Genomic DNA, 27,671 nt, shown 5'->3' with positions numbered 1-27,671 from the left:
AGACTACAAAACAAAAGAATATCCTTCATTAATTCCACTTTCTGGTTATTATATATGCAAGTTATTGCAAACAGAAACCTATCAGCATAACGACCACTTAAATAACTGTGAAGGTGATCTCTTGTTTTAACCTCTCACTGCCCAGCAAACAGCAGTCAGAATGGTTAAAGGCCAAGTAGCGAATAGTTAAGAGGCTCTCTGATAAAAACAACTCTTGCAGACACTCAGGTAAGTATTGTCTCAAGCCAGAAACCTGTCTAAAAATATAGATCCTAAGCCAAAACTTTAAAGCTGCTAGAACTATTTGATTTTTAATATATCAGATATATTTTTCATTGAAAAAAGTGCAGAAATGTTTGCCAAAACCTAGCAGAAGTAAATTCTGGGTGCCAACCGCTAGGCTAGCACAGGGACACAGCTAGGATTTTAGGAAGGGGGGGGGGGGTCCAGACTAAGTGCCACCATTATAATGGGGCTTGGGTGCGGCGGCACAGCAGCACACACCATTCATTTTTCTAATGGAAGGGGGGGGTCCGGACCCCAAGACCCCCCCCCCTTGGCTATGTCCCTGGCTAGCAGTTCTCTCTCATTAACAGAATACCCCTTGCTGATATTTTGCAAGAATATATCACTCTCACATAATATGTTGACAGTGAAAGGAGCAATGTTGGTTCATCTGTGACATTACACTGGCAAAGATGAATGCTATGATTTGCCTTGTGCCATATACTGTACTTTCTGGAATTTTCTCTCTAGTAAGATGTGATTGTGCATCTTCTTGTAGGAGACAGATAAAAATCTACCTTGGATACATCAGGTACCAAGCTGTGAATTGTTAGCAAATTTCGTGCATTTATATTTTGTGTCTATTTTACTCTCTGCATTTGTATAATTTATATAACACAGTCAAAATTTCTCCACCTCAGAGGATGGCAATGGCAACCCCCCTCTGAAGAAACTTTCCCAGTGATAAGTTTGCCTTAGAATCGCCACAAGTCGGAAACGACTTGAAGGCAAACAACACACATGCACACATATAAACTGTATTTTGAATGTATTCAAAAGTTGGGGTTGGTGTTTTACATTGTTTCAGGTGGGAAAGTTCCATTACAAGCATAGTGGTAGTATTCACATTTCACATTCCTTTCTCAAAAAAGGCAAAAGAAAATATACGCTGAATGCCAAATTATAAAGTCAATGTGTGTGTGTGTGTGTGTGTGTGTGTGTACACACATACATACACACACATTTTTCAGTATTTTAAAGAAAACTTGCTTGAGATTTTTAGCTAAAGAAAAAAAATGGAGGAAAATATATAGTTAAATGCAAGTTGTTTGGCATCTCCATTAGAGGTTTAGCCAACAAAGTAAATAAGAAGTAAACCTGCCTAAAGTGTGCTGTTGTTTCAAGGAACTACATTCTGGCTAGAACACTAGCACATTAATGACTCCTTTTTTGTCTTTTATCATGGCATATAGTTATTATAGTCATTAAGCTTTAGTTTTAGCACTGGATGGACAGTTTAATTAAGAGAGGGGGAGAGAGAGCAAGCAATTCAAGAGTTTCTAATTTAATTAATTACTCTTTAAATCAAAGGGTTCTTGTGGCACTTTTGAGATTAACTGAAAGAGAGATGTTGGTACCATGAGCTTTTGTAGACTTGAGCTTGCTTCTTCAGATGCATGTACCCCATACATCTAAGGAAGTAGGTTCAAGTCTATGAAACCTTATGCTACCAACATGTCTCTTTCAGTTAATCTCAAAAGTGCCACAAGATCCATTTGCATATTGATTTTCCATACTCGTAGTGTTTCCACTCCACATACTGACAAAATTACCAGACCCAAATAGAACTAGAAACATATGTAATTCTGTCTAGTACTATAAGAATTCCAAAATAATTCAGAATAAAGCCAACAAGTCAAGGGAAAAAAAATCTTTCTAAATTTATGAAAATATATTTTAAAATCCTATCAAGTAAGAAAATTAATGCCATGCATTAAGAGGACACGGAAATAACTACGTATTCAGCCATTAACCATTTACTGATTAATGCTCAAGTTAATGCAAGTCTTCAGTAAATTAACATTTTAAATTTTATTTTAGAATGTTAGAATTTGTAAGAGTGAATGCTGTTCCTCTGGCAGATTCAGCAGGATAGGAGGCCCTATGCAGGATTGGGATGGGTGAAATATATCAGAAGATTCTGTTAGTAGGAAGTCCTCTACGTTTTAGGCCCAAGGTGGCCCTTTTCCAAAAGGAAGGGACACAAAAATTGATGTTCCAGTTACCTCCTGGCAACAAAATAGCTCAGGTGGACCAAAAGGAGACAAAGCTGCCTCCAAGTCCTTGGGTGGATAGTGGGTGGGGGGATTTTTATGTTTCAAAATTATTATTTTTTGCACTCTCTCTATCTTTTTGATAGCATCCACTATCTCTAACAACTGTCTATGCTAGGTGGGGCAGATGACAAATGCGGTTCCTAATGGAACACAATGCATCAGAGATGTCTATAAAGGATTCCAAAAAGTGCATGGAACCTTTTCAAAGGAAGAAACCATACTTCTGCCTGCTTCATTTATTTATTTATTTATTTTTGCTCACTTATTCAAATGTGCATGCATTGCATCTCAAGTACTTTGCATCAGCTTCCTGGTTGTCTGCCTGCTCAGTTCTGTTCTTCACTCACTAATTCAACCTAAGGTCTCATTTTGGCCTGAGCACTAAATTCAGAGAAGCTGGCTATCATTCAGCGTATATCATTACCTTAAGGAGGGTGGGAATTTTTTTTCACAGATAATCTTCCATATTCGCTTTTGGGGATGATGTAATGTTTTGTGTGGTAAAGGTTATGACCAGGACTTAGGAGTGCATGTGTATGCTGGTGAGCATTCAAGTAATATTGGCCAGAAAATTACAATTAAAGTTGGGAGGAGGAAAGATCATGCCTATCAGTTGAGTACTAAAATGACTGCGATGTATGAGTCTTTGAGCATGACAGTGGCCTTGAGCAGATGGGGCAAAATGAGTGGCCAGAGGCTGCTCCTGCTCTCATTGCTCCCTGTTCAATTTAGGACTGTGGTGACTAGATGCTATGGTCCTGAGGCTGCCTTCCCTGGCAGTCCACAACAGACCACCAGCAAGGAGTGCTTCTTTTGCTTTCCTTTTTGCGCCACGTTTGGGCTGCTCAAGGCAGCCATGGGGCAACTTTGGCCCAGTTCAGGGGCATGCATAATCTGAATGCCATATATGAAAATACTGTACAATAAAATGTTGTACTAGAAAATATTTTCTTTTGCAGTAAAGTAGACATCAATTTGTTTATTTCATTTTGATGCTGCTTCTGGTTCAAATTCTCTGTGGGTCTGAACTTAATGGGAGGTAGTATAATACTAGTTATGAAGTTGATCTAGATGTCAGACATTCTTGGTTGTTTTTGTTGTTGTTACTTGCCATCAAGTTGGTTCTGACTATAGTGCTTTCAAGGCATTTCCAGGTTACGGCAACCCTAAAGTGTGGCAACCCTGCGGTGAACCTATCACAGGGTTTTCATGGAAAGATTTGTTCAGTGAGGGAGTCTGCCATTGCCTTCCTCTGAGGTTGTGAGGGTGTGATTTGCCAGAGATCACCCAGTGGGTTTCCATGACTGAGAAGGGATTTGACCCCTAGAGTGATAATCCAACACTCAAACCACTATGCCATACTGGCTCCTCAGCAAAGGTTTGTCTGATTACAAGATTCTATCAGTAAAAAACATTGCATAGCTTCTTGCCTCACAGAAGCACACAATCATACTACCATGGAAAAGTACACATAGTGCCTTGATGGTCAGATATTCTTGTGATTTATCATTCAAATGTTTCATTTAAAATTATGGTCTACTCTTCAACATTCTTGGGTTTTCTTCAGCACATTTGAACCTTCTCTTGATGGCAAAAATTTATTCTCACTTTCAGTAACGAAAGGCTGATAGGTCTTTACAGTCCTATTAACCTGCTTACTTTTATTTATCCATTCTATCTGATCATTGCTAAAGCAGAAAATCTATAGGGCAGGGCTGGAAATGATGTTCTTTTGTTGCCTGTTTTATTGAATCATTTCCTGTATTGCTATGTATTTTATATGTATTATCCTACTAGAGAGGCAGGCTAACTCCAACAGGCCTCCCTGGAAGAAGTTTACTCATCCATTAAGAAGCCAAGCCCTCCCTCCAGTCCATCTGCCTTGGTCCAGGCCTCAGAGGTAGAGAAGAACTGCTGGTCCTCATCCCCTTCCCCTCCACCACTCCCTTCTCCTTTTATGTCATGTCTTTTTAGATTGTAAGCCTGAGGGCAGGGAACCACCTAATTAAAAGAATATATGTACAGCGCTGTGTAAATTTACAAGGCTTTATAAATAAACGTTAATAATAATAATAATAATAATAATAATAATAATAAATGTGGCATCTTGTCCCACACAATCATTCACACGATTGCAATCTAATTACATGATGCTGAAATCTACATTAGAAAAGTCATCTTCAGGCAACACAACATACTTCTGAAATTTTACAGATGAAAACTTGGAAACATAGCCAGACAACAACATCAGAGGGTGGTCAAGGTGGCAAAAGTTATTAGTGAGGAAGAACACTCAAGCTAGGAGAGGATGAAGAAGTGTGCTTTTGCATGAGTCTACTGGGAAGAGCAAGATTCCACCCTCTCTTCTTCTGTCCTCTCTGCTGAATTAAATGACTACAAGCAACTTCTATGATTTTACTTTTTCACTTCAAACTCAATTTACAGCAAGTGAAGGAAGCTGAGGTCAAAGGGGGCAAGTGGGAGGATGAGCAATAATTTAAAGCAGCTGAAAAGGTTTGATGACAGAAGATTAATCAGAAGCATCCCTGGCAAATCAGGACAGTTAGAAAGTATGCATGCTGCTATAGAAATTAACAGTTGGCATTCTGAATTAAAATTGTTTTACATATATGTAGAATCATAGAATCAGAGATTTGGAAGAGACCACAATTGCCATCCAGTCCAACCCCTTGCCATGCAGGGAATCACAATCGAAACATCCCCGGCAGATGGTCATGCAGCCTCTGTTTAAAGACCTCCAAAGAAGGAGACTCCACCAGTCTGCAAGGGAGTGAGTTCCACGGTCAAACAGCTCTTACTGTCAGGAAGTTCCTCCTAATGTTAAGGTAGAATTTATTTTCCTGTAGCTTGCATCCATTGTTCCATGTTCTAGTCTCTGGAGCAGCAGAAAATAAGTTTGCTCCCTCCTCAGTATGACATGCTTTCATATATTTAAACAAGGCTATCATATCACCTCTTAATGTTCTCCTCTCCAGGCTAAACATACCCAGTTCCCTAAGTCTCTCCTCCTTGGACATGGTTTCCAGACCTTTCACCGTTTTAGTCGCCTTCCTTTGGACATGCTCCAGTTTCTCAACATTCTTTTTCAGTTGTGGTGCCCAGAAGTGGACACAGTATTTCAACTGAGGACTGACCAAAGCAGAATAGAGTGACACTATTATTTCACTTGATCTAGACACTATACTTTTATTGATGCAGCCTAGAGTCGCATTGGCCTTTTTAGCTGCCGCATCACACTGCTAACTCATGTTCAACTTATGGTCTATTAGGACTCCTAGTAATTCTAACTGATTTTCTCTAAAGTGCTTAAGAACTAATTTCAACTGTATGTACCCATCATCCCATCCCATTTCCATTCCCCCATGCTGCCTGACAAAATAGTGGCTGGCCAGAACTAAGAGGATCTCTCGTAATGTGTAGTCATACCAAGACAATAGAAAGCACTGCTAAAAACAAAAAAAGACATCTGGTCTAATTGCTGCTTGCTTTTTTAGCAAACTGCCAAGACTTCGTTCCCCAGCAGTCTTTTAAAGCATGGTGGGAGCTGACTTTGTCCCTCCTCCCCACTACTGCTTTTTATGTTGTTTCAAAATGTATAATTATATATCACTTTTGCATTATTTTATTTATTGTTGTTTTAGAAATATGATTTTTGAGTAAAATGTGATCTTGAAAAGAAGTAATTCTTTTTAAAAAAATGTAACTTAAGTATGTACAGATGCAGAGTATGTGTTAATTGTTCATTCTTGAGTACTTGGTGTTGCATTTATTTATTCTGCAATCACAATAGTCCTTGAAACATGTTATAAAAATAACACAGATTTTAAATACACTAAACGAGAAGTTTTCAGGCCTAAATCCTATTGTTAATCTCAGCTACAGCAGATCTCTTGAATCAATACAGATTTCTTAAATAAACATTTATAGCCCCATTGATTCAGTGGGTCTGCTCTATTTGGGACTAACAGAAGGATATAGTTCATAGTGTTCAATGTTGTCAAAGAGATCTGCTTTGTTACTCGTGATTTGTAGTATCTTTTTAACCCCACCATTGTGTGAGGTATTTTTGCTGAAAAACAATGATTTGTTGAGACCACCCAGTGAGTTTCATAGCTTAGATGGGATTTGTATCTGCCTTCTTCCACATTCAGACCAGCATTCAAACCATAACAAAGAAACAATATGGTTGCTGAGTGAGTCAGAGACATCAGTGTTTCTATACATTTGCCTCTGATTGATACTTGTAATCTCCTGCTTTTAAATCCTTTATTCAAACCCTAACACAGTTGGTTAATGAACTACAGGTGCGGCCAGAAGTCTATTTCTCTTTAAAAGCAGAAATGTATGCCACCTTGAAATAACTTTAGTCAGTTATCTGGTAGGATAGATGAGCAGCTGGCCTACAGGGTTAATAGGCAGATGACACCTGTAACTGTTGCTTTAAAAGTATATTTACTAAGAATGGGGATTGAAAGACATAAATTTAGGAGAGAAGCAATCAGTGCAAGAAGGAGATGGAACTGAATAGATATATATACTAGAAAGATATATAATAAGAATCTTTGTATATATTCAATGCCCAAGTGGTGTCTCAAGAAAGATAACAGATACAATCCTACCTACATGCCTACACATACTATAAACATTTCCCAAATGTTGGCTGTGTATTTGTCAAAATGTGTGTGGCCTGACCTCTCTTCAGGTGAAAACCAGACAAACCAAAGCACACTTGGGCCTGTTACAGACTGCCAAAATAAAGCTGCTTGGGGTCTCTTTGGAGGTATGCTATTTAAATGATGCATGGGTCCTAAGAGTCCGGAGGTCACGCCAAAGCCACACACCATTCCTAAGCACTGGAGTGCAGCTTTGGTGCAGCTTACAGATTCTTAGGGTGCATGCATCATTTAAACAGCATATCTCCAAAGAGACCCGAAGCAGCTTTATTTTGGCAGTCTGTAACAGGCCTTGAAAAGTGCATTCTCATCTCGATCTACTCAGTACTGTGAGTTGCATGCAAGCCTAGACCTCATACAACTGGCACTATATACACTTCAGTAACTCAAAATGAAACACGTTCATGAGACAAATACCTGCCAATGTGGCGCAATAACTATGTGTGTAATCAGATAGTGCCTAGATAACATCTGCCAAAAATGCATGTGGAAGCTCTTGCATGCAATATATTAAAAGAAATTCCTTTTGACTGTATATAAGAAGCAAAGATGGTAGTGGTTCAAACGGAACACAAGTAAATTGTTCTGGTGCAATATGTGCTTTAACATTCAGCCCTCTTAGTGCTTCTAAACTGATGAAAAGAATAGATTTTGAATTAAGATGCATTATTTGTGACATTATTAGAACTAAACTTTGTCCTGTACATAGCAGATGGTTTCCAGATAAAAAAAAGAATAAGAAAAGTAAGACAAATTTAGTATTAGCTGCAGCAGGAGCATCCGGTGTCTGTTTAAAAACCTCCAGAGGAGACTCTGGGTCAGAACAGATGGGCAGGAAAAAGCGGCTTGGGAGATTATCACATGAGGGATCCTTCCTGCCTGAACACAGGAAAGACTTTCACACATATTATTACATAACCTGTAATCACTTTCACATGAAAGCGGTCTGAAAAAAGCTTTCTACTGTCATTTCTATCTTTTGTAATAATGGAAGAACTCGTTATTACCATGATGGCTGAAACAGCTTTTAGCAGAGGGCTGAAAACATTTCATGTGAAAGTGATTTGCGCTATCACTTGCGCTTGGGTCACGGACAGGGAGCAATCCCATCCGTATGCTGTCCCGTGTAACAATCTCCTTGATCCTGCTTTTTCCAAAAGCAGGCGAAAACCCTGTTGCTTGCACAGCTCTCTCCCAAGGCAGGCTGAATATACATGGGCTTACTGCACAAAGCCGTGCCACTGGGTAGGTTTTTTTTTGTTGCATCCCCATCTCCCACATCTGCCCAGATGTCACCATTTTGCATGGCCACCCCTCTGATGAGCCACATAGTCACACGTGTGATCCTCCACCTGTTCAGGGCATTGTATGTATTTTCTGTTGTTGTTGCTGCTGCTGCTGCTGCTGCTGTTGTTGTGTGCCTTCAAGCCATTTCTAACTTCTGGTGACCCTAAGGTGAACTTATCATGGGGTTTTCTTGGTAAATTTCTTCAGAGGAGAGAGATATCTGGGCCTTCTCTCAGGATGAGAAAGTGTGACTTGCCCAAGGTCACCCAATGGGTTTATTATTATTATTATTATTATTATTATTATTGGCATTTATACCCCGCCCTTCAGCCCTAAAGGCTATCAGAGCAGGTTACAATTATTATTTTTAATTAGACGATTCCCTGCCCTTAGGCTTACAATCTAAAAGACACAACACAAAAGGAGAAGGGAATGGTGGTGGGAAAGGGGATGAGGTCCAGTAGTTAGTCTCTCCCTCTGAGGGCTGGACCAAGGCAGATGGACTGGAGGGAGGGCTCTTCTTCTTCAGGCTAGCCCTGATGGAGCTGGGCTTGCCTGTTCACTCCCTCACAGGCCGAAGGATGACAGTTATCATGGAAGGAGGGCTCTCTATCTTCAGGCTAGCCCTTACATGGCAGAGCCTGGAATACAAGCCCTTATTTCCAGAGTCATAGTCCAAGACTCAAACCACTACACCATGCTAGGCCTAATTTAACATGGGACACATAACTTGCTTTTAAAAGCTGCACTTATGTCAGCTTTTATTTCAAAGTCAAAAACAACAGTTAAAATAACAGAATTAGAGGCCTCCAGGAAGAAATACATGGGCATGCTCATTTCATGATTAAATGGCATTACTCCAGAGGTCAATTACTACAGTTGTGGGGGAGTCTGAAATGGAGACAGAGTCTATGTGACTCTGTTGTCTTGGATAGACCATTTCCTAGTAAAATTTAAGTTGAGAGTGACCCTTCTTCTCTGGAAGAGTGATTGTTCTATTAAGATATCCTAGCAGAGTTACAAAACACAAGGGTTCCTAAATGCTCTTATAGAGTTTCCAGTTAAATTGGTCGATGCTTCTGCTGAGGCCCTTCTCTCTGCCAGAACAGGCTATTAACAGGACTGCCCCCAAGCATCCCCTTTGGTACTGTCAAAACCAATTAGTGTCTTGACTTATTGTTGTTGTTAACTGCTCTTGACTCAGCCCTGACTCATGGTGACCCTGAGTGAGACGTCTCCAAGAGCCCTTATCCTCAACTGCTCTGCTTAGGTTGTGTAGATGCTGTCCTGATGCCTCCCTGATTGAGTCTAGCCATCTTGTGTACTGTCTTCCTCTCTTTCTACTGCTTTCCACCTCCCTTAGCATTATTGTCTTTTCTAGTGATAGTTTTGTCATCTTGACTTCCAGGGAGAGTTCATGTTTAATCTGTTCAAGGACCCGTTTGTTTGTCTTTTTGACCATCTATTGTATCCTCAACACTCTTCCCCAGCACCACATCTCAATTTAGTAGATTTTCTTTTTATCCCCTTTCTTCACTGTCTATCTCTCACATCAGTACATGGTGATGGGGAATAGAATGGCTTGGATGATTCTAACTTTAGTGCTTAGTCATATATCTTCACACTTTAGGATCTTATTTAGCTCTTTCATGGCTGCTCTTCCAATTTCTAGTCTTCTTATTTCTTGACTGTATTCTCCATTCTGATCAGTGTTTGATCCAAATTAAGGAAAATCTTTGAATTTCTTCATTATCTAGGTTGAATTTATGTGGATCCTCTCTGGTCATTCTTTATGTTCAACAGTAAGCCTGCCTTTGCACTTTCTTTCTTGACCTTCCTCAATAATTGTTCCAAGTCTATGATTTCTTCCACTAGTAGTAAGGCATCATCCATTTTTTTGACTGTTGATGTTATTCCTTGCTATCTTCACTCCTCCTTCCTCTGAGTCCAGACCTGCTCTTGACTTAATGGGATCTAAAAACATCAAAACAGGCTACTAGGACAAAGATAGTGCACAACTCACAGTGAATTATCTATGTAGGCACAATAATGTGCTCTTACTTATGTTTACATAATATAACTGTATCTGTTTCAATTCTTATGACAGACACAATTCAAGGATTTATACCATGCCTTCTTTCAGGTGTGGGTAAAGTGCAACCTGTAAGATGATGTGGCTCATAAGAATCAAAAATGTTTGCTCCCAAATGATATCTAGGGATGTGTGTAGGGCATTTCCACCATGTTTGGAGCCCCTCATGGACCCTTGGGAGTGAAAATGAAAATCTGCAATTTAAAAAAAAATGGTTTTGCCTTAAAATGCCTTCCAGGGACCTAGGAAGGCTCAAAAACATTGCACCCATATTTTGAGGATAGAAAAATGATTTTTTTTTCTTGTGGAAGCAGGTACAGGTGAGGTGTGTGTATAGCCCTCCAGGTCTCCTGTCTGCTCTTCCATAGTTGTCTGACCTGCCTTACTCAGATTTCAATACTCACTCAATAAAATAAAAGACAAGCAGGGAGAACACAAGGAAGTCCAAGGAACTGCCAAGATCAAGTAAGTGGAATCCTAACAGAGAGAAGAATAAATTACTTGAGGAGGATCCACCGCCAAAGCCAAATAAAACTCCAGTATCTAACCCATAATGTTTGAAGCAACAAACAAGAACGGAGATTCCAGGAGGCAGAGTCAAGACCAGGCAGTGGCAAATCAGTAAAAGAAAGATTTGAAATTGCAAAGATTAGCAGACAGGAATTTAAGACTTTCATTGTTACCAAGAAGTTTTACTGCCCCAGTGAGGAGTGAGACTTATACAGCTGATACTGACACCCATCCAGAACTCAGCTGCTGGCATTCTTGAGTTCTCTGCTCCATAGGAAGTTCCTGTTTCTGAGATCTTAGCAGCTGAGCACTTTGCCTGGGCTCCTCTAACAGCAGTTCTTGTGGACTGAATTAAGCCTTTTCTTTGGACTCTGGAGACTAACTGCTTCTGTTTTGGGGTGCAACCTGAAGGCCCCAGTTCTGTAGAATTAGTCCTTACCCATCTCTGGTTCTGACTCCTCCTCCTCTTCTGGGAGACCATCACTGTAGAAATGCCTTTGAGCAAACCAGTGAAAATAGCAGAGTGCCCTCCTGCAAAAGGATGAAACCTCTGCCTAAGGATACACTTCAATGGTTATATATGGGTAAACATAATTTGGGAAGTGACTTTCAGGGCAATTCTGTATAGACCTATGATCTTGGAACCCTCTGCAGTATATATGATTCCTATGTTGTTGTTGTTGTTTTCTGGTTTTCATTTATGCCTGAATTAAAAAAAAAATACAACATAGCTAATAATGTGCCAATAAAGCAATGATTAGCTTTGCTGAGTTTCAACTTCAGGCCTGTCTTCAGAACATAAGACTTCCATGCTGATTGTGCTTCCCTTTCAGACCCACAAGGGAATCTCAAATTCTTCTTGTCTTGTTCTTTCCACATTTTAATAGAAATATCCAGTTGATTAGAAGTGAAATGTAAATGAGAAAATGCTTGCATACCTATGTCTGAATTACTACTCTTTTTGGATTCAGAGACGCACAGTGGAGTTGGCACTACGTTTTCCAGCCCACTGTGAGGCCTTGGAATCAAACTACATGTGAGCATATGCTTAAAAAACCTGCTTACAACTCTCTATTCTTTTTCTTGTATATGAACCACATGAAGTAGTCATTTGACTATCAACCTTTTTCAACATTCCACAATCATTTCTCTGTGGCATCTAAATAAATGGTGCTCTTCAGACTTGACTCATCCCATCAATCAATCAATCAATCAATCAGTCCCCAAATCTATGACTTCTTTGGGACAACTAAAAAAAAATCCCAATCTGGATCAGGAAACCTGGGTAAAGTGAATTTCCAAGTGAAAATTGTCAGTGAGGCTACTATTTGTGGCACATAGTAGACAGTCTTCTCAGCAATTAGTAGTAACTACAGATGTATATCAGTGGAATTCTGGGGTTCATAGTTTTGTGAAATATTTAGCCTTCTCTTTCAGAGAGCTCTGGTTTGCCACAACAAACTCCCAGGATTCCATAGCATTGAGCCATATAGTTAAAGCAGTGTCAAACTGCATTATTGCTGCAGTGCAGATGTAGCCAAAGACTTGTTAACTGTAGGAAATATGCTGCATGGCTCTTATTATGCAGACTAATCTGCATGATTTCTTGGAAAAGAGAGGAGGGGGGAAGGAGAGAGCTTTCTAAAGTCCAGGTCAGCCAGTGAACAGCTAAGTTTGGAGGGGAGAAAAGAAAAATGAAAAAGAAGAAAACAAAATGCATCTTGAAAAGGAATACAGGTGGGAGAGACTAATTAGTTTGTTTAGCTGGAGATAGGCTTGCCATTTCACGGTGGTGGGTGGGACTTTCCCGCCTCCTGGGGGGCGTGCCCGGTCCCGTCCCACCCCTGGGTGGCTGCCCAACTCTGGGCTCCCAGGGCTGCTGCCTGCCTTCTATAGAGTGCTGCCTATGCAGTTTGTCTGGAGCAGCAGCAGCAGGAGGACTGAAACCAGCAGGGGCGGGGTCTGCTGCACTGCCCTGCCTCTATTGGCCAGCCCTCTGCTTCCTTATTTGGGCAACATCCAAGCAGGGAGGAATTTGCATTCAGGCAAGCTGCTTCCCCCCTTTTCTCTTTCCCCTCCTTCTCTTCTTCTTGTTATTCCGGTTTTTTTCTTCTCCTCCTCTTCCCCTCCTCTTCCTCCTCTCCTTTTTCTTCCTTTCTTCCCCCTCCTCATCTTCTTTTTCTCTTTCTTCCTCTTTCTAAGCCCCCCTCCTCTTCTTCTCAGGGGTCCAGGGCTTCTCAAGGCTTTGCCCCCATTAGAAAAGAAAAAAGGCTTTGGATCTGTCCCATAAATCCCTCCTAAGTTGAGACATACCTGGGAAAAAGAGGGGGTGAGGGGTTTGGGGGTCTTGGAGGGGGCAAGGAAAAGGAGGAAGGGGGGAATTCCTAAGAAGGCTTGGGAGTGGGAAATGTAGTTTGCAGTGGCACAAGGGACTGCCTGTGATCTTGCAAATGCTAGCTTGGAAGTGGGAAATGTTCTTGTAGAATTTGGCGGGGGGGGGGGTGTTTGGCCAGAAAGAGAAGTACATTTCAGCCTTCTGTCTAGGAATAATGCCAAAATGTCCTCCATTTTGAGCATGCCTAAGAAACATGCATTTATATTCACATTTTAAAAAATTATCAATTTTTTCATGTGTCCTCCATTTTTAAAAAACGTGTCCTACATTTGAAAATGTGGCCCTACATTTGTCCCGGTTTGGAGGTCCTGCCTTATGGCAACCCTAGCTGGAGACCAAGGCCTAAGAAGTCAGGCCTTTTCAGCATTCCCCCCTCCCATGTGCTTGTATTGAAGGAAAATGTTTGGAGTGTTTCTGGGAAATGGAAGTGCTCTCTCTTTGTTAAGATTCTCTTTGGTGTTTCCTACCTTGATTATAGGAATATCATCATCATCAAATTCATGAAAACCCTGAAAAACAATTTGTCCATAGCTGTAGTACCCAAAAGGCACAAGATTCTGTTTGATCTTGGAAGCTAAGCAGGGTCAGCCCTGGTTAGTACTTGGACGGAAAACAGGTGCTGTAGTCTATATTTCAGAGGAAGGATCTTGCAAAACCACGTTTGAGTATTTCTGGCCTAAGAAAACCCAATGAAATTCATGGGGTTGCCATATGTTCACAGGTGAAATAAAGGCACATGCATACACACAGGTGATGATGATAATAATAACAACAACAACATTTATTTCTTATCTGCCTCTCCTCATGGAACATCATCAATTAGATAACAAGATAGATGAAATGACTTAAAATACCACTAGAGGTCACTCTAGGGAGCATGTCCAAAGCACTGCAGGTCATAGCTCTGAAATCTCAATACATAAGGAATTGTTAGTTTTTCAGATTTGAAACATAAATATTCAAAACAGAATGCACTGTATAGCCTTGAAGCAAAATTTAAAATGTGAAATACTTAAGAGTTTAATTCATTTTCAGTTTTCATTCACATCCCAGTAAGCAGTCATTTGACTATCAACCTTTTTCAGCATTCCACAATCATTTCTCTGTGGCATCTAAATAAATGGTGCTCTTCAGACTTGACTCATCCCATCAATCAATCAATCAATCAATCCCCAAATCTATGACTTCTTTAGGAGAACTAAAAAAAATCCATGAAACCTTCAAAAGGAAAGGACAACAGGGGCATTGTGTGATCTCTAAAACCTGCCCCAGTTAACAGCCTGGCTGCAGCTCTTTGGACCAACTGAAGTTTCTGAACACTCTTCAAAGGTAGCCCCATGTGAAGCTCATTACAGTAGCCCAAACAGGATGTAACCAAGGCATGTACCACTGAGATCAGATTAGGCTTCTCAGGGAACAGGTACAGCTGGTGTACATGCAGAGACCAAGGCCTCCAGGTTCAAAGCTGAGTCCAAGAGTACCCCCAAACTGCGAACCTGTGTCTTCAGGGGGAGTGTAACCCCATCTAACACAGGCTGGATGCCTATTCCCTGATCTGCTTTCCGACTGACCAGGAGCACATCTGTCTTGTCTGGATTAAGTTTCAACTTGTTTGCCCTCATTTAGTCCATCACTGATGACAGACACTGGTTTAGGACCAGGACAGGCTCCTTGGATTGAGGTGGAAAGCAGTAGTACAGTTGAGTGCCATTTGCATATTGATGACACCACACCCCAAAACTCTGGACAACCTCTCCCAGCAATTTCATGTATGTGTTAAATAGCATAGGGGACAACACAGAACCCGGAGGAACCCCACAGGCCAATGGCCAGGAGGTCAAGCAGGAGTCCCCCAGCACAACCTTCTGGGTTTGCCCCTCAAGGAAGGAATAAAACAGTACCTCCAAGTCCCATCCCAGAGAAGTGGCCCAGAAGGATACCATGGTCAATGATATTATTATTATTATTATTATTATTATTATTATTATTATTAAACTTTATTTATATAGCGCTGTAGCTTTACACAGCGCTATACATACAGTTAAAAAATTGATAAAAATAGAACCTGCCAATGGCATACATTCTACAGGATAATAATAAGATACATATAAACAATAGATAATAATACAAGATAGCATTAGATAAAATAAGCAAGCAACAAATTGAAAACATTAAATATCACATATCAAAGCAAATATCAAATAACCGTCAGATAACAGTCACACAATGCCTGGGAATGCTTTCCTGAATAATATAGTCTTCAACTCCATTTTAAAACTTGTTAAAGAAGTGATGAGCTGTTTGTGGGGGAAGGAGGTTCCAGGACTGATGGGCAGCAAGTAAGAAGGGACGAATCTGGGAAGGGGTGGTGGAGATCCTAGGCTGGGACAGCAGACCTTGACTACCAGAACAGAGGGTACAAGTGGGAATGTGAGGAGAAAGAAGTTCAGATAAATAAGAAGGGGACAGCCCATGCAGGACTTTAAAAGTCAACAACAAGAGCTTATACTGAATATGGAACGGGAAAGGAAGCCAGTGAAGGGATGTTAATAGAGGAGAAACATGGTCAAAGCGGCGAGCGGATGTAATAATGCATGCAGCTGAATGCGGGACGGAAATTAAAGGATGAAGGTGAGAGAGAGAGGAAGCCCTGCCAGAAGGAGGTTACAATAGTCCAGTCGTGAGACCACCAGGGCATGGACCAGAGTCTTGACGGTAGAGGTCAAGAGAAATGGATGGATTTTAGCAATGTTGTAGAGAAAGAATCTACAGACCTGGGGGATACACGACAGAGAAGAATAAAAAATGAAACCAAGACTGCGGGCTTCCTATCATCAACAGAAACAGAAAAGGAGTATTGAAGAGTAGACTTTGGTGGAAAAACAAGAAGTTCCGTCTTGGACATGTTGAGCTTCAAGCGCCGATGCCCTGAGATAGCCGTGAGACAAGATGAGACTTGCTGTTCAAGCCCCGGAGAAAGGTCAGGGGTGGAAAGATACAGCTGAGTGTCATTGGCGTATAAATGATAGGAAAAACCAAAAGAACTGATAAGTTTTCCTAAGGACAATGTGTAAAGAGAAAACAGTAGGGGACCCAAGACAGAGACCTGGGGAACTCCAACAGATAAGGGGACAGAGGACGAAGTGACCACTGCAAAAGTGGTCATTTCATGACCCGTGACCACTGCAAAAAAATCTATCTGACAAATAAGATTTAAACCAATCAAGAACAGAGTCTGAGAACCCGAGGTCAGAAAGTACATCAAGTAGGAGACAGTGATCAACGGTGTCGAAGGCCGCAGACAAATCAAGAAGAACAAGAACAGAATAAAGGCCATTCGCCTTGGCCTGCAAAAGATCGTACTGAAAGCTGCTGAGATTATTATTATAAAGAGGCCAAAATCCAACACAGTTTTAGCTTAGCAAAAATAAATGCCAGTGTGGTCACACCAGACTGCACAACAGGTACAACTGTCCTCAACGATTGTACAATGGTCAATTAGCTCCCCACCCAGCAAGTCAACATTGACATGGAAATACTGTCTGTAAGCTTGCAAAACAATTGGCTGCACTAGGGACCACCCAAACAGAACTTCTTAGATCACTTGTTCTCAAATGGTGTGGTGGAACCCTCTCCCCCGGGGAGTGCGCAAGAGCTGCTCAATGGAGGGGGGGGGAATGCAAGACTAAGAAGTCCTGATCCCTTTTCCTCCTCCTCCTCCTCCGCTTCCCAAACTTTTTTCTCCAGGAAGGGAACAGAATGGCAAGGAAGGTGCTTGGAGCCTTTGTCAGAGGGAGAAGGAAAAGAAGGAGAGCAATTTCCTTCTAAAATGTTAAAAATATGAATATACATGAATGTGTGAACAAAAATACACACACTAAACAAAGTATTTCTATTGTATACTATGTTGAGTGGGGGGCACGCAACATCTGCATGTAGATGTAAAGGAGGTCACAAGGGTAAAATTTTTGAGAACCATTAGATAATAGTGGGCCCTTGGTATCAGCTAGGGTTTGGTTTACTTACTGAGGCCTGTTACAGACTGCCAAAATAAAGCTGCTTCGGGTCTCTTTGGAGGTATGCTATTTAAATGATGCATGCATCCTAAGAATCTGGAAGCTGCACCAAAAGCTGCACTCTGGTGCTTATGAATGGAGTGTGGCTTTGGTGCGACCTCCGGACTCTTAGGACCCATGCATCACTTAAATAGCATACTTCCAAAGAGACCCGAAGCAGCTTTATTTTGGCAGTCTGTAACAGGCCTTACTTACTTCATTTATATCCCACCTTTCTCCCCGTAGGGACCCAAGGCAGCTCATGACCCTCCATGAGTAACAAAATCTATGGATGCTGAAGTCCCATTAAATACAATGGCATAGCAAAATGGTGACCTTTATATAAAATGAAAAATCAACATTTGCTTTTTGGAATTTATACTGTTTTTGGAATATTTTTCAAGCTGTGGATGCTTGAATCTGTGGATAAAAAAATCTGTGGATAAAGGGGTCTGACTGCACAATCATTTGTGCTGTGATTTTTAGACTAGCGTTAACACCCATATACACACTCATACACATGAATGATGAAAATCTCCCAACAAAATCTCCATTTAAAAACCCATATGGACAATTACAAAATCTGTCTTCCAAAAATAATTTAAAATTTTCTTAAATTAGTAATCTACATCCAAAGCATATGAAATGAGGGGAAAGGTCATTCCAGGTGTATGCAGAGCATGTCCTGAGGAGATAAATCTTTGCCTATATTGCCCTTACATAATGAATAATTCCCACAGTTTTCTCCCTGCTTCAGGAGAGAATTAAGATTTTTTATGCAGTAACCTGTATTTATACCTTGTAAAATGTTCTGGGGAATTATTCTACAGAAAAATGTTTTCTGAGCAGAAAGGTATTTTTGTACAAAATCTTCATGTGTTTTTCTTCATAATCTCCCAAAATACTTTGCAGAGTATGAATACTGGGAGAAAGCAGCAGAAATTCCACTGCTGAATTAATCTTCCAATCAGAGTTTTGCAAGTATTGGGAAATTCTCTTCATTTTTAATACTCTTCCCAACCATGTAATCTCCACAGAAAGGAGCATTTTAAATAAAAAGTCAGCTAGAACATGCTAATATCAAGATTTCAAACAGAAAGAATATGTTCAAAGTTTTAATTAAACTTTTTACCAAGTAGTTTTGTTTCATGAATGCCTTGATGCCTTTATGGTTATCAAGACAGCTCCTATAACTGATAGCTGTTTCCATCTGACAGAACACAATTAAGGAAGAAAATAAATATCTACAATCAACATAGCAACCATCAGGACAAAATACTACAATATATTTAAAAGAGTGAATGAATAAGAAAAGTATAGAACATATTCTGCAAAGTCCACAGCTTTTGAAATATTAATCAGATATAAATATGTTATATGAAAATCTATGGCCTCCTCTTTATACAAAAGGAAACTAGTAGAAATTGCAGTTAGTGTCATCAGTTTCTGCAGTCACAATTCTCTATGTTTTTCCAATGAAATGGAATCTTATTTATTTACCTTTATTTCATTCAAATGATCTATTGTTTAAAGCAAACATCCCTGCAGCATTTTCTATGATTAATGAGGAATAATTAAAAATCTGAGAAGGCTCTTCATGTTCCTGGACATGTTTGTAAACATAGAATGCACATGTTTCTCTATCTGTTCTAACAAGCTATGGTCTCATAGTTCATCTCAGGACAGCTTTGAAAGAAAATAAACCCAGGCATAAATCAATATGGCTCAACTGAAGTCAACATCTGGCTTCTGAGCTTATGGAAAAGAGTAGCCCCAGTGAGGTCTTCAGTAACTATTACTAACTATGATGATACATCTGTGTGTGATGAGGGAAGAGACCATGAAAATGTTACTTCATGACTTATTGTAAAAGAATATTAAGGAAACGGCTCTAATAGTGTGTGCAATACACTGGAGTGGGAGTCTGTAGTTGACATCAGGAAAACTGTAGACAACAAGTAACTACATATTTACCAGGAGCCAATATTGTCTAGAAAAGTTTGAGTACTAGTGTAGTATACCTACCTTGAGCTGCTTTTTGCATGTGCCTCTGGGTTATCTCTTCTTTCAGATGGTCTGTACAAGAGGCAAAACACAGCTGGTTAAATAATTTTCAGCATCCTGAATATCAGTAATTTAACTAAGAACTTTCCTCACTTTTTACTGCACTGCAAAGACAGTTGGCTACATATCCCATCTCACTAGGGAAGAGATATCCCAAACCTCATTGACGCTGCCAATTCTATGAGAAATAATTTATTTCTTATATACCTTAAAACATTACATCATTTAGGACATAGTTCTAAAAAAGGAACTCCAGAATACTGCACAGTTGCTACCATGGAAATTCAGTTTGCTGCCATTAAAGAGGCATATATCAGCCAAGCAGAGTGGAAGACAAAGAGGCTTCCAGGAACTCATTCATAAATTTAGTAATGGAAAACAGCTATTAGTAATTCATTCAGGCTCACTACCAGCATTTTTAAAACGTTTCTCTAAAATATCTAAAAGTGGAGATGGAGTTGTGTTTGATATGACAGAAGTTCAAGAACAACCAGTGTTTAATACACACCAGTTATTAACAATGCAGAAGGAGCTGGCTCTGTATATCCCCTTGGTTGAAGAATGTAGTATGAAAGTAGATTCCAACTGAACAAGGGGACGTTTATTTAGTTGTCAAAGTATATAGTTAATCCCATGTTCCAAATTAAGGTGGTTTATAGAGATTAGGGATGGATATATGAGGAATGAGAGAGAAAACAGATAGCTAGACCATAACAGTGTAACAAATTGGTTTACTCTTTAAGTAACTTGAGCCAGAAAATCTTAAAGAAGAATCTCAAACTCACTTGTGAGAAGAGAGGATCAGCTATAATATTCACAAAATGACAATTTTCATAGGGAATAATTATCTTTTTAGCCTATAGACTCCAGTGAGGGGATTGACGTGCGAGCTGGATCCATACCAACCAAGTATAAACTTGGGTAGAGTCTGACACTGGATACATGAGATGTCCAATGTAAAGTCTATAGGAATGCCTTGGGAGATTGGCCATTGGCATCTTTTAACAATCCAGGAAGGTGGGAGTAAAATATTAAACCTGAGTTTAATTTCCAACCTATTCTTGATATATAGGAGTTTGGTGTACGTACATGGAGAGGGCTTGAAATGGGACCAGGAATTTGATGTATAATGGGGATGCTAGGCTATTGTGCCAGGTACACTGGATTTTTAAAGAAATAGACATGTTATCGTTAGGTATTTCTCCAAAGGCTTTACCCCAGGATGGCACCAATGCACCTACAACAATTTCTGTTATGAAACAGCATAGTCCCCCCTCCCCCGCAATAAATAAACAGTGATCATAGGCACTACTTCATAAAGTACATAGGAAGCTGACTCACACCAGTTTGAACCATTGGGCCATTTAGCCCAGTATTATTTATTTTGGCTGTGTTAATCCTGGGTGTCATCACCTGCTACTTTGAAATGGTGATGTCACGGATTGAAGCTGGAATCTTCTGCATACAAAACATGTGTTCTATGACTAAACTATAGACTTTATCCTTCTATATAGTATGTCGTGAGCTTCATTAGGCTCTGAGCCTGTGGCAATCCTTACATGCTCCTGAATGGAACCTGTAATCCACTTTTTAATTCCTCTAATTCAGTAATAGGTAAACCGTTGCTGGATTGCAACCCCCATGGTCCCTCAATATGGGCAGTGTTGTCTAAAGAAGATAGGATATCAGAAGAGCCATAGGTTCCCACCTCACTCTGGGTGTTTATCTTGTTTTCCCTAAATATATTTTCATGCCATTTTAAATATTGCCGCTCCACCACACATAAAATGCAGGCTGAAGTTCCATTATCCAGAATTCTGAAATCTGAAATATTCCAATATCCAAAATTGTCCACATAGGTGGCTGAGATAGTCACACCATTGTTTTTTTATGGTTCAGTATATACAAACTTTGTCTCATGCACAAAATTATTAAAACTATTGTGTATAAAATTACCTTCAGGCTATGTGTATAAGGTGTATATAAACACAAATGAATTTCACGTTTAGACTTGAGTCCCATCTCCAAGATACCTCATTATGTATATGCAAATTTCTAAAATCCAAAAGAATTCTGAAATTCAAAACACCTCTGGTACCAAGCATTTCAGGTAAGGGAGACTCAATCTGTATTTCTAAACTCTTTATCAAATACCTTCCCCACTGATGGCACTGATTTAGTATACAATAAACTGAGGGGAAAATGCATACTAGTAATTTCTAGGAAAACCTGGACATGGTAGAGGAAAGAGGAATTAAATTTCAGCCAGTTTACACGTCACAAAAACATTAAGAGTTTTTCTGTTTTTGCACACAATTCAGAGTTCTGGTTCCTTCACTGCACTCTACCCTTGATTGTTGTTGGAAGAGAACTCTTCATATTATCATAAGGGTCAAAAGCATAACTTGGTAATTCCATTTTAAATCCACTTTTGTTAGTGCTGGAAGACCCACTCTAGCTTCAAACTTCCTGCGGGAAATTCATGATAAATGTGAGAGCACAAAGAATTCCAGGATAGATTTTAACTATGGCTGCCCTCTTGAAAATAAATACTTGGCTTGCTCTTACTTTTATTTTATATGTTACATGAGAATGAACATATTTCATAATAATGTACACATGGGAATAATTTCATGGGAATCTATATATACTGGAGAAAAAGAGGAAGACAGGAGGCCAAAAGGAGGAGCAGCCTGAAAGACTACGGTGTACGTGGCAGTATGGAATAGCATAAAGGTTTCACTTCAGGATGTGAAAGGGTGGTTGAATCCAAGCTAGGTGAGAAATAACTGTATTGTTAAAAAATGCATTAGTACCCATTTTCAGTGAAACAGCTACTATTCTAAAAAAAAAATGAAGTAGTTCTCAAGTATGGAAGAGTGTGAAAGTGCAATCCTTAGAGAAACATATTGTATGGTGTCTATTATTACATCACTTTACAATGTGCCTCTCTCTGTATTATATTAGTAGGGTAAGATTATTATTAATGTTATTCCTTAGCTATTGGACTAAATTCCTTGAAGAAAAATAAAAAAATAAAAATATAACATGAAAACCTGTTAAACCAAGAAATTTCCAAGGCCTAAAAATTAGAGAACCAAGGGCTGTTTCGCACTACATAACACAATGATTTCATTTTAATGATCATGGCTGAATTCCATGGAACCCTGGTGTTTGTAGATTGTAGGAGGAACCAGAACCCTCTGGCTAAGAATCCTAAATCTCTCTCCCTACATTGCAAATTCCAGGATTCCATAGGATGCAGCCATAGAAGTTAAAGGGAAGCCATAGCCATTATGATTTCTTTAAGAGTTAAAGAGGATACTTCTTAAATATAACATGGCATTCAATATAGAGTTTTATGCAATATAATACAAGAGTCAGTCACTTAAAAATACTAAAGTTCTGTTGTTCTGCCAACAGTTATGCATTGTACAAACTCCAATGGTTCCAGTAGGCAGATATAGTGATGGAAAAAATATTTTCCACTATTTCCTGGCACTTGGAAATCAGTCAAGAAGAATAGCACAGGGGCCAGAATTTTGCACAGTTTTCACACAGTATTCACTCATCCCAAAGTGTTTAGGGAAATTATTATGTGCAGAAATACACATGGGGTGTTTTTGCTTGATTTTTTTTCTGCAGAAGTGCTTTTTTTGCAACCCTATCCCTTTGTTAATTTTTTACAATAACATACTTGGGATATGGTTGTGTTAAATTTTTGCACAAAAAGCAAGACTTTTGCAGCAAAGGCCAACATATGTTTCTGGAAGCTGGGTTGTTACTGCAGTAACTCATGGGTACACATGACAGTGCTTGCATCCCAGAGACAAGCAAGGAAACGAATGAATGAATAGAGCACCATCAATGTACATATACCCAGAGAAAATATACGAAGCAAGTATATCTAGAAATTCTTTCACAGAGGTGGTCTCAAAATCCAGTACATGTCTTTCTTTTCCTCCTTCTCCCCTTCTGTCCCCCTTTCCATATGTGTTGCGTATTTAATTTAGATTGCAAACCTAAGATAGGAATTGTAAGACACTCTTTTATGCCTTTCAAGCTTAAGGGTGGGAATATATGCTTAACCTAAGCAAGGAAGCAAATTAATAAAGGTATCAAGTGCTGGTGGTTAAGCAAATTTCCTCTTGATAGACAGTAACATCAGGAGTGGGGGCAATATACTGTGTGCAGGCATGGGAGAGGGCCTTCTCTGTTGTGGTCCCATGGTTGTGAAATGCCCTCCTCTTAGAGTCCCCACTATTGCTGATGCTGACCTTCACTGAAGTCTTTGAGGTCTGTGGTTTTATCCAATGGTGCCATTCAGTCAGTTTGCACTGGTCTGCTGAAAACTGTTGTTAAAATTGTTAAAAAGATGCAGAGGCTGTAAGGTTTAAGTAGAAAGCCAAGAGTAGTGAAGGACAGAAAGAACTAGAGAGTGGAGTGGAGATGGAGGAGGGAGAGGTGAGGATCAGAGGAAGTGAAGGACTTGATCCTCCGGGGCCCTGGGGGAAAGCAAGGATGGGAACTGGTTGTTAATTGAAATAACACCACATGTTTTACGTAATTTGTACCTATACATGAATTGTAACTGTTTTTACTTATTTTAACATTAAGTGTTTAATATGTCTTTAGACTGCCTCAGTTATCCTTAGAGTTTTAAATTATTGAAATTATTTTAATTTGAGCCCAGTGTGGTGTAGCAATTTGAGCACTGGACCTCAACTCTGGAGACCAGGGCTCAAATTCCCACTCAGCGATGGAGACCCAGTGGATGACCTTGAATAAGTCACACTCTCTTTGCCTCAGAGAAGGCAAAGGCAAACCCCTTCTAAACAAACCTTGCCAAGAAAATCTGCTTTCTTTCTTTTTCTCTTTATAAATAATAAAAAAGAGTGAGGTACAAGCAGACTCCAAGGTGAAAGGAAAGAAGTACTGGGGCAGAGTCAACCTATACCAAAGCTCATGAAACAGTCTAAGGACCTTATCACATGGGGGAAATCAGGCAAAATCAGAGGTTTAAACAGGAATGATCCCAGGCAAAACACAAGATCGTAATGAAGATTTTCAAACACAAACAAGCTTCATTTATATACCGCTTCATACCGCCTAAGCAGTGTCTAAGCGGTTTACAACTGTAAGCTAATTTGCCCCCAACAATCTGGGTACTCATTTTAGCGCCCCCAAAAGGAATCAAGCTTGAGCCCTTTTTCTGGTCTTGAACCTGCAACCTTGTGGTTTTGAGTGAGTGGCTGCGGTACAGGCATTTAACCACTGCACCATCAGGGCTCCTGGTTCACAAGACATCACTATTAAACAGGCAATAAACAGGCAAAAAATAGCAACAAATCATTCATAGGGAAATCCCAAAAATGATTTGTTGCTGTTTATTGCCTGTTTAATAGCTATGTGTGAGAAAATTTTAATTGTGTTTTGCATGGGATAATCCCTGTTTAAACCCCTGATTTCTCCCCGGTTTCCCCTGTGTGATAAGGTCCTAAGTCATACAATTTACATTTTCCCTGGGTGGTGGAGCAGGGATGCCATCTCATGCCAAAAAAAGTATCAAGGAAATTCCACTTTAGCATCACTCGACTTCTCCGCCTCCTCTACCTCCGCCTCCTCCCTCCACCTCAATTCTTTCCATTCAAGCTGGTTGTAAGAACTTTGTAACTGTAAGAAATGGTATTTGTGTTTCATTCTCCCTTTTTCTCCCCCTTATCCCTTTCTCCTTTTAAGTCATGTTTGGGGTGAAAAAGAAAATAAAGTGGCTTCCAGCCACTTTGAAGGCGGGTATTTATATGCCACACACCTCCATAGGGGGTGGAAATTGAAATGAAGCCACTCTCTGGAGCCAAAGACCGGAGGAAAAAAAGCCATGTGGCTGTCAGCCATTTTTGGCTAGATTTTCCATGAATAAGTTGTTCCTGCAAGTACAGCCTCTCCTGAGACACTTAAATGGTTATTAATAAATGATTCAGTATAATCATTCCTATTTGCTGACACTGAGAGTAAAGTAGGAAACTGCATTTTTACTTGAGGATTTTAGTCTTACTTTGTGATCTGATTGTGCTGGAAACAGATCACAAGAGATTAACATTTCTGGACAATCTTTAAATGCCTATGGATAATAAGAAGGCAGGATTGATTCAATTATTGCTTTGGCACCAACATTTCTACTCTTGGCTTGGCACTTGACATCAAACTAGAAGTAGCGGGAAAGATTTCTAGCAAAGGTTTGATGTAGCACACTGTATTCTCATTCTAGTCCTATTCCTATCACTTCTGTCAGGCAAATAGGCAGGTCTGTGTATATTGTCAGGGATGATGGGAGTTGTAGCTCTTACCTCTGGCTCAAACTCACCACCTTGTTATGCACCGGCGCTGACCAGTTTTGGCCAGTGGTTAAAGCTTTGCTCTAAAGCAGCAGAGTTACAGAGAATAGGCTGAAGACCCTGACAAACTCTCCAAGCCTTCTCACTCTTGCTTCCACAGAAGTCTTCCCACTTCTTCAGGATCCAGCTGGCTCTTGTATCTTGACTCAAGACACCAGACAACTCAGTAGTCTTATATAAAAGATCTACTTTATTCTACTATATACAGCTCCAAAACTATCCAATACAACTCCTCACTACTATCCACTACTACCCACAAAATACATTAGGAATCATAGCCATTATTATAGCCCTTGGAAAACACCACCCACTCTTGTCAGTTTCCACCCAGTGGGCGTGTACAACCATTTTCATTGGTTCTCTTGGTTCATCCCACAATTAATGATTTCATCATCTCACCTTGTCCACTTAACAATTCTCAGGTGTGTTCAATTATCCACTTTGCATTTCTGTCCTTGGCATTTAGGACTTGTTAATTACATTACCTTTTACACCTGTGTGGCAGACGTGGTTTGTCTACAAGAATCCCGTATTAGGAATAAAGATAAAAGACTAGTTAAGAACAGGAAATTAGGGAAAGAATATATCTCGGCTATTGATAAGAGTAAAAGAGGGGTGATTATTTATGTGAAAGAACACACTGAATCTAAAGAAATTTTTAAAGACCAAAACGGCCACTATCTGGGTGTTGAAATCACCTGGAAAGGTAAAAAATGCTTAATACTAGGTATATATGGGCCACTAGAAAATAAAAATGCCTTCTACCTCAAGATCCAAGAAAAATTGGTAAACTATGAATATGAAAATATTATAATTCTAGGGGATTTTAACGGCGTAATCCAACCCAACCTTGATAGACTTTCAGAGAAAAAGATAAAGGAAACACAAGGTAAATTACCTAAACAATTCTTTGAACTCATGGATAACCATGGGTTGATAGAAGTCTGGAGACACCTATACCAAAAAGATAGAGGGTATACATTCTACTCGGAAAGCCATGAGTCCTTTTCCAGAATTGACATGTTTTTGATATCACAAAGTCTAATTAAAGATGTAAAAGAAATGTCAATTCTTAATAGAGAAATTTCGGACCACAACCCAATAATTTTGATTTTGAAAGAAACTGTTAAAATTAAAAAATGGTTTTTAAATGAGGAACTTTTGAAGGATGACAAAATAGTAGAGGAATTTAGGGAAATGTTTAAATTGTTTATAAAAGAAAACATGGATAAAGAAGTTAAACTGCCAGTTGTATGGGATGCCGGGAAGGCAGTAATTAGAGGGTTCTTTACGCAACAGAATATTAAATTGCAAAAACAAAATAAACAAAAATTGCGAATTTTGGATGATATTCTTAAACAGAAAGAGGGAGAGCTCCAAAAGACTCCGAAAGATAAGAAAATTCAGAATGAAATTAAAACCATACGTAAACAATTAGAAATACAAGCAACATTAGAAATAGAGAAGAAATTAAAGGAAACCAAACAAAACCATTTTGAGCATGCCAACAAGACAGGGAAGTGGCTAGCATACAAATTAAAGAAAGAGAGAGAGAAAAAAACAATCAACCGTATAAGAGCTGATGGGAAAATATTTACACAACAAGAAGAAATTAAAAAAGTCCTTGGTAAATATTATGAAAATCTCTATACTGAACAAACTGTAACTTTGGAAAAAATTCAAGGTCTTTTAGACACAGTCGAGTTGAGTCCCATAACAGAAGACCAAAGGGAATTTTTGAATCAGCCAATCTCTACAGTAGAAGTATGGGAAGCAATAAGTGAAAGTAAATCTGGGAAATCCCCTGGTAATGATGGGCTAACTGTAACGTTTTATA

The 27,671-nt window shown here is 39.5% G+C and overlaps 1 protein-coding gene across 3 annotated transcripts in view; it reads right to left on the bottom strand.

Annotated features, from left to right (window-relative positions):
- The window catches only part of KIF6 (kinesin family member 6), a 248,852-nt gene that overhangs the window by 35,813 nt on the left and 185,368 nt on the right, over nucleotides 1-27,671 (bottom strand). For all 3 annotated transcript variants that reach the window (XR_016281700.1, XM_089529584.1, XM_089529586.1), the window contains one exon: nucleotides 19,401-19,451. Coding sequence is in view for 2 of the 3 variants with exons in the window: in XM_089529584.1 (XP_089385710.1) it covers nucleotides 19,401-19,451 (51 nt within the window). In the remaining variant the exon portion in view is untranslated. The remainder of the gene's footprint in view (nucleotides 1-19,400; nucleotides 19,452-27,671) is intronic.

The sequence above is a fragment of the Sceloporus occidentalis genome, unplaced genomic scaffold, assembly GCF_023333645.1.
Source record: "Sceloporus occidentalis isolate IW3139 unplaced genomic scaffold, rSceOcc1.0.p SCAF_6, whole genome shotgun sequence".
Lineage (NCBI taxonomy): Eukaryota > Metazoa > Chordata > Lepidosauria > Squamata > Phrynosomatidae > Sceloporus > Sceloporus occidentalis.
Note: the sequence above shows the minus strand (reverse complement) of the source record. Positions and strands in the feature narration are given on the sequence as shown.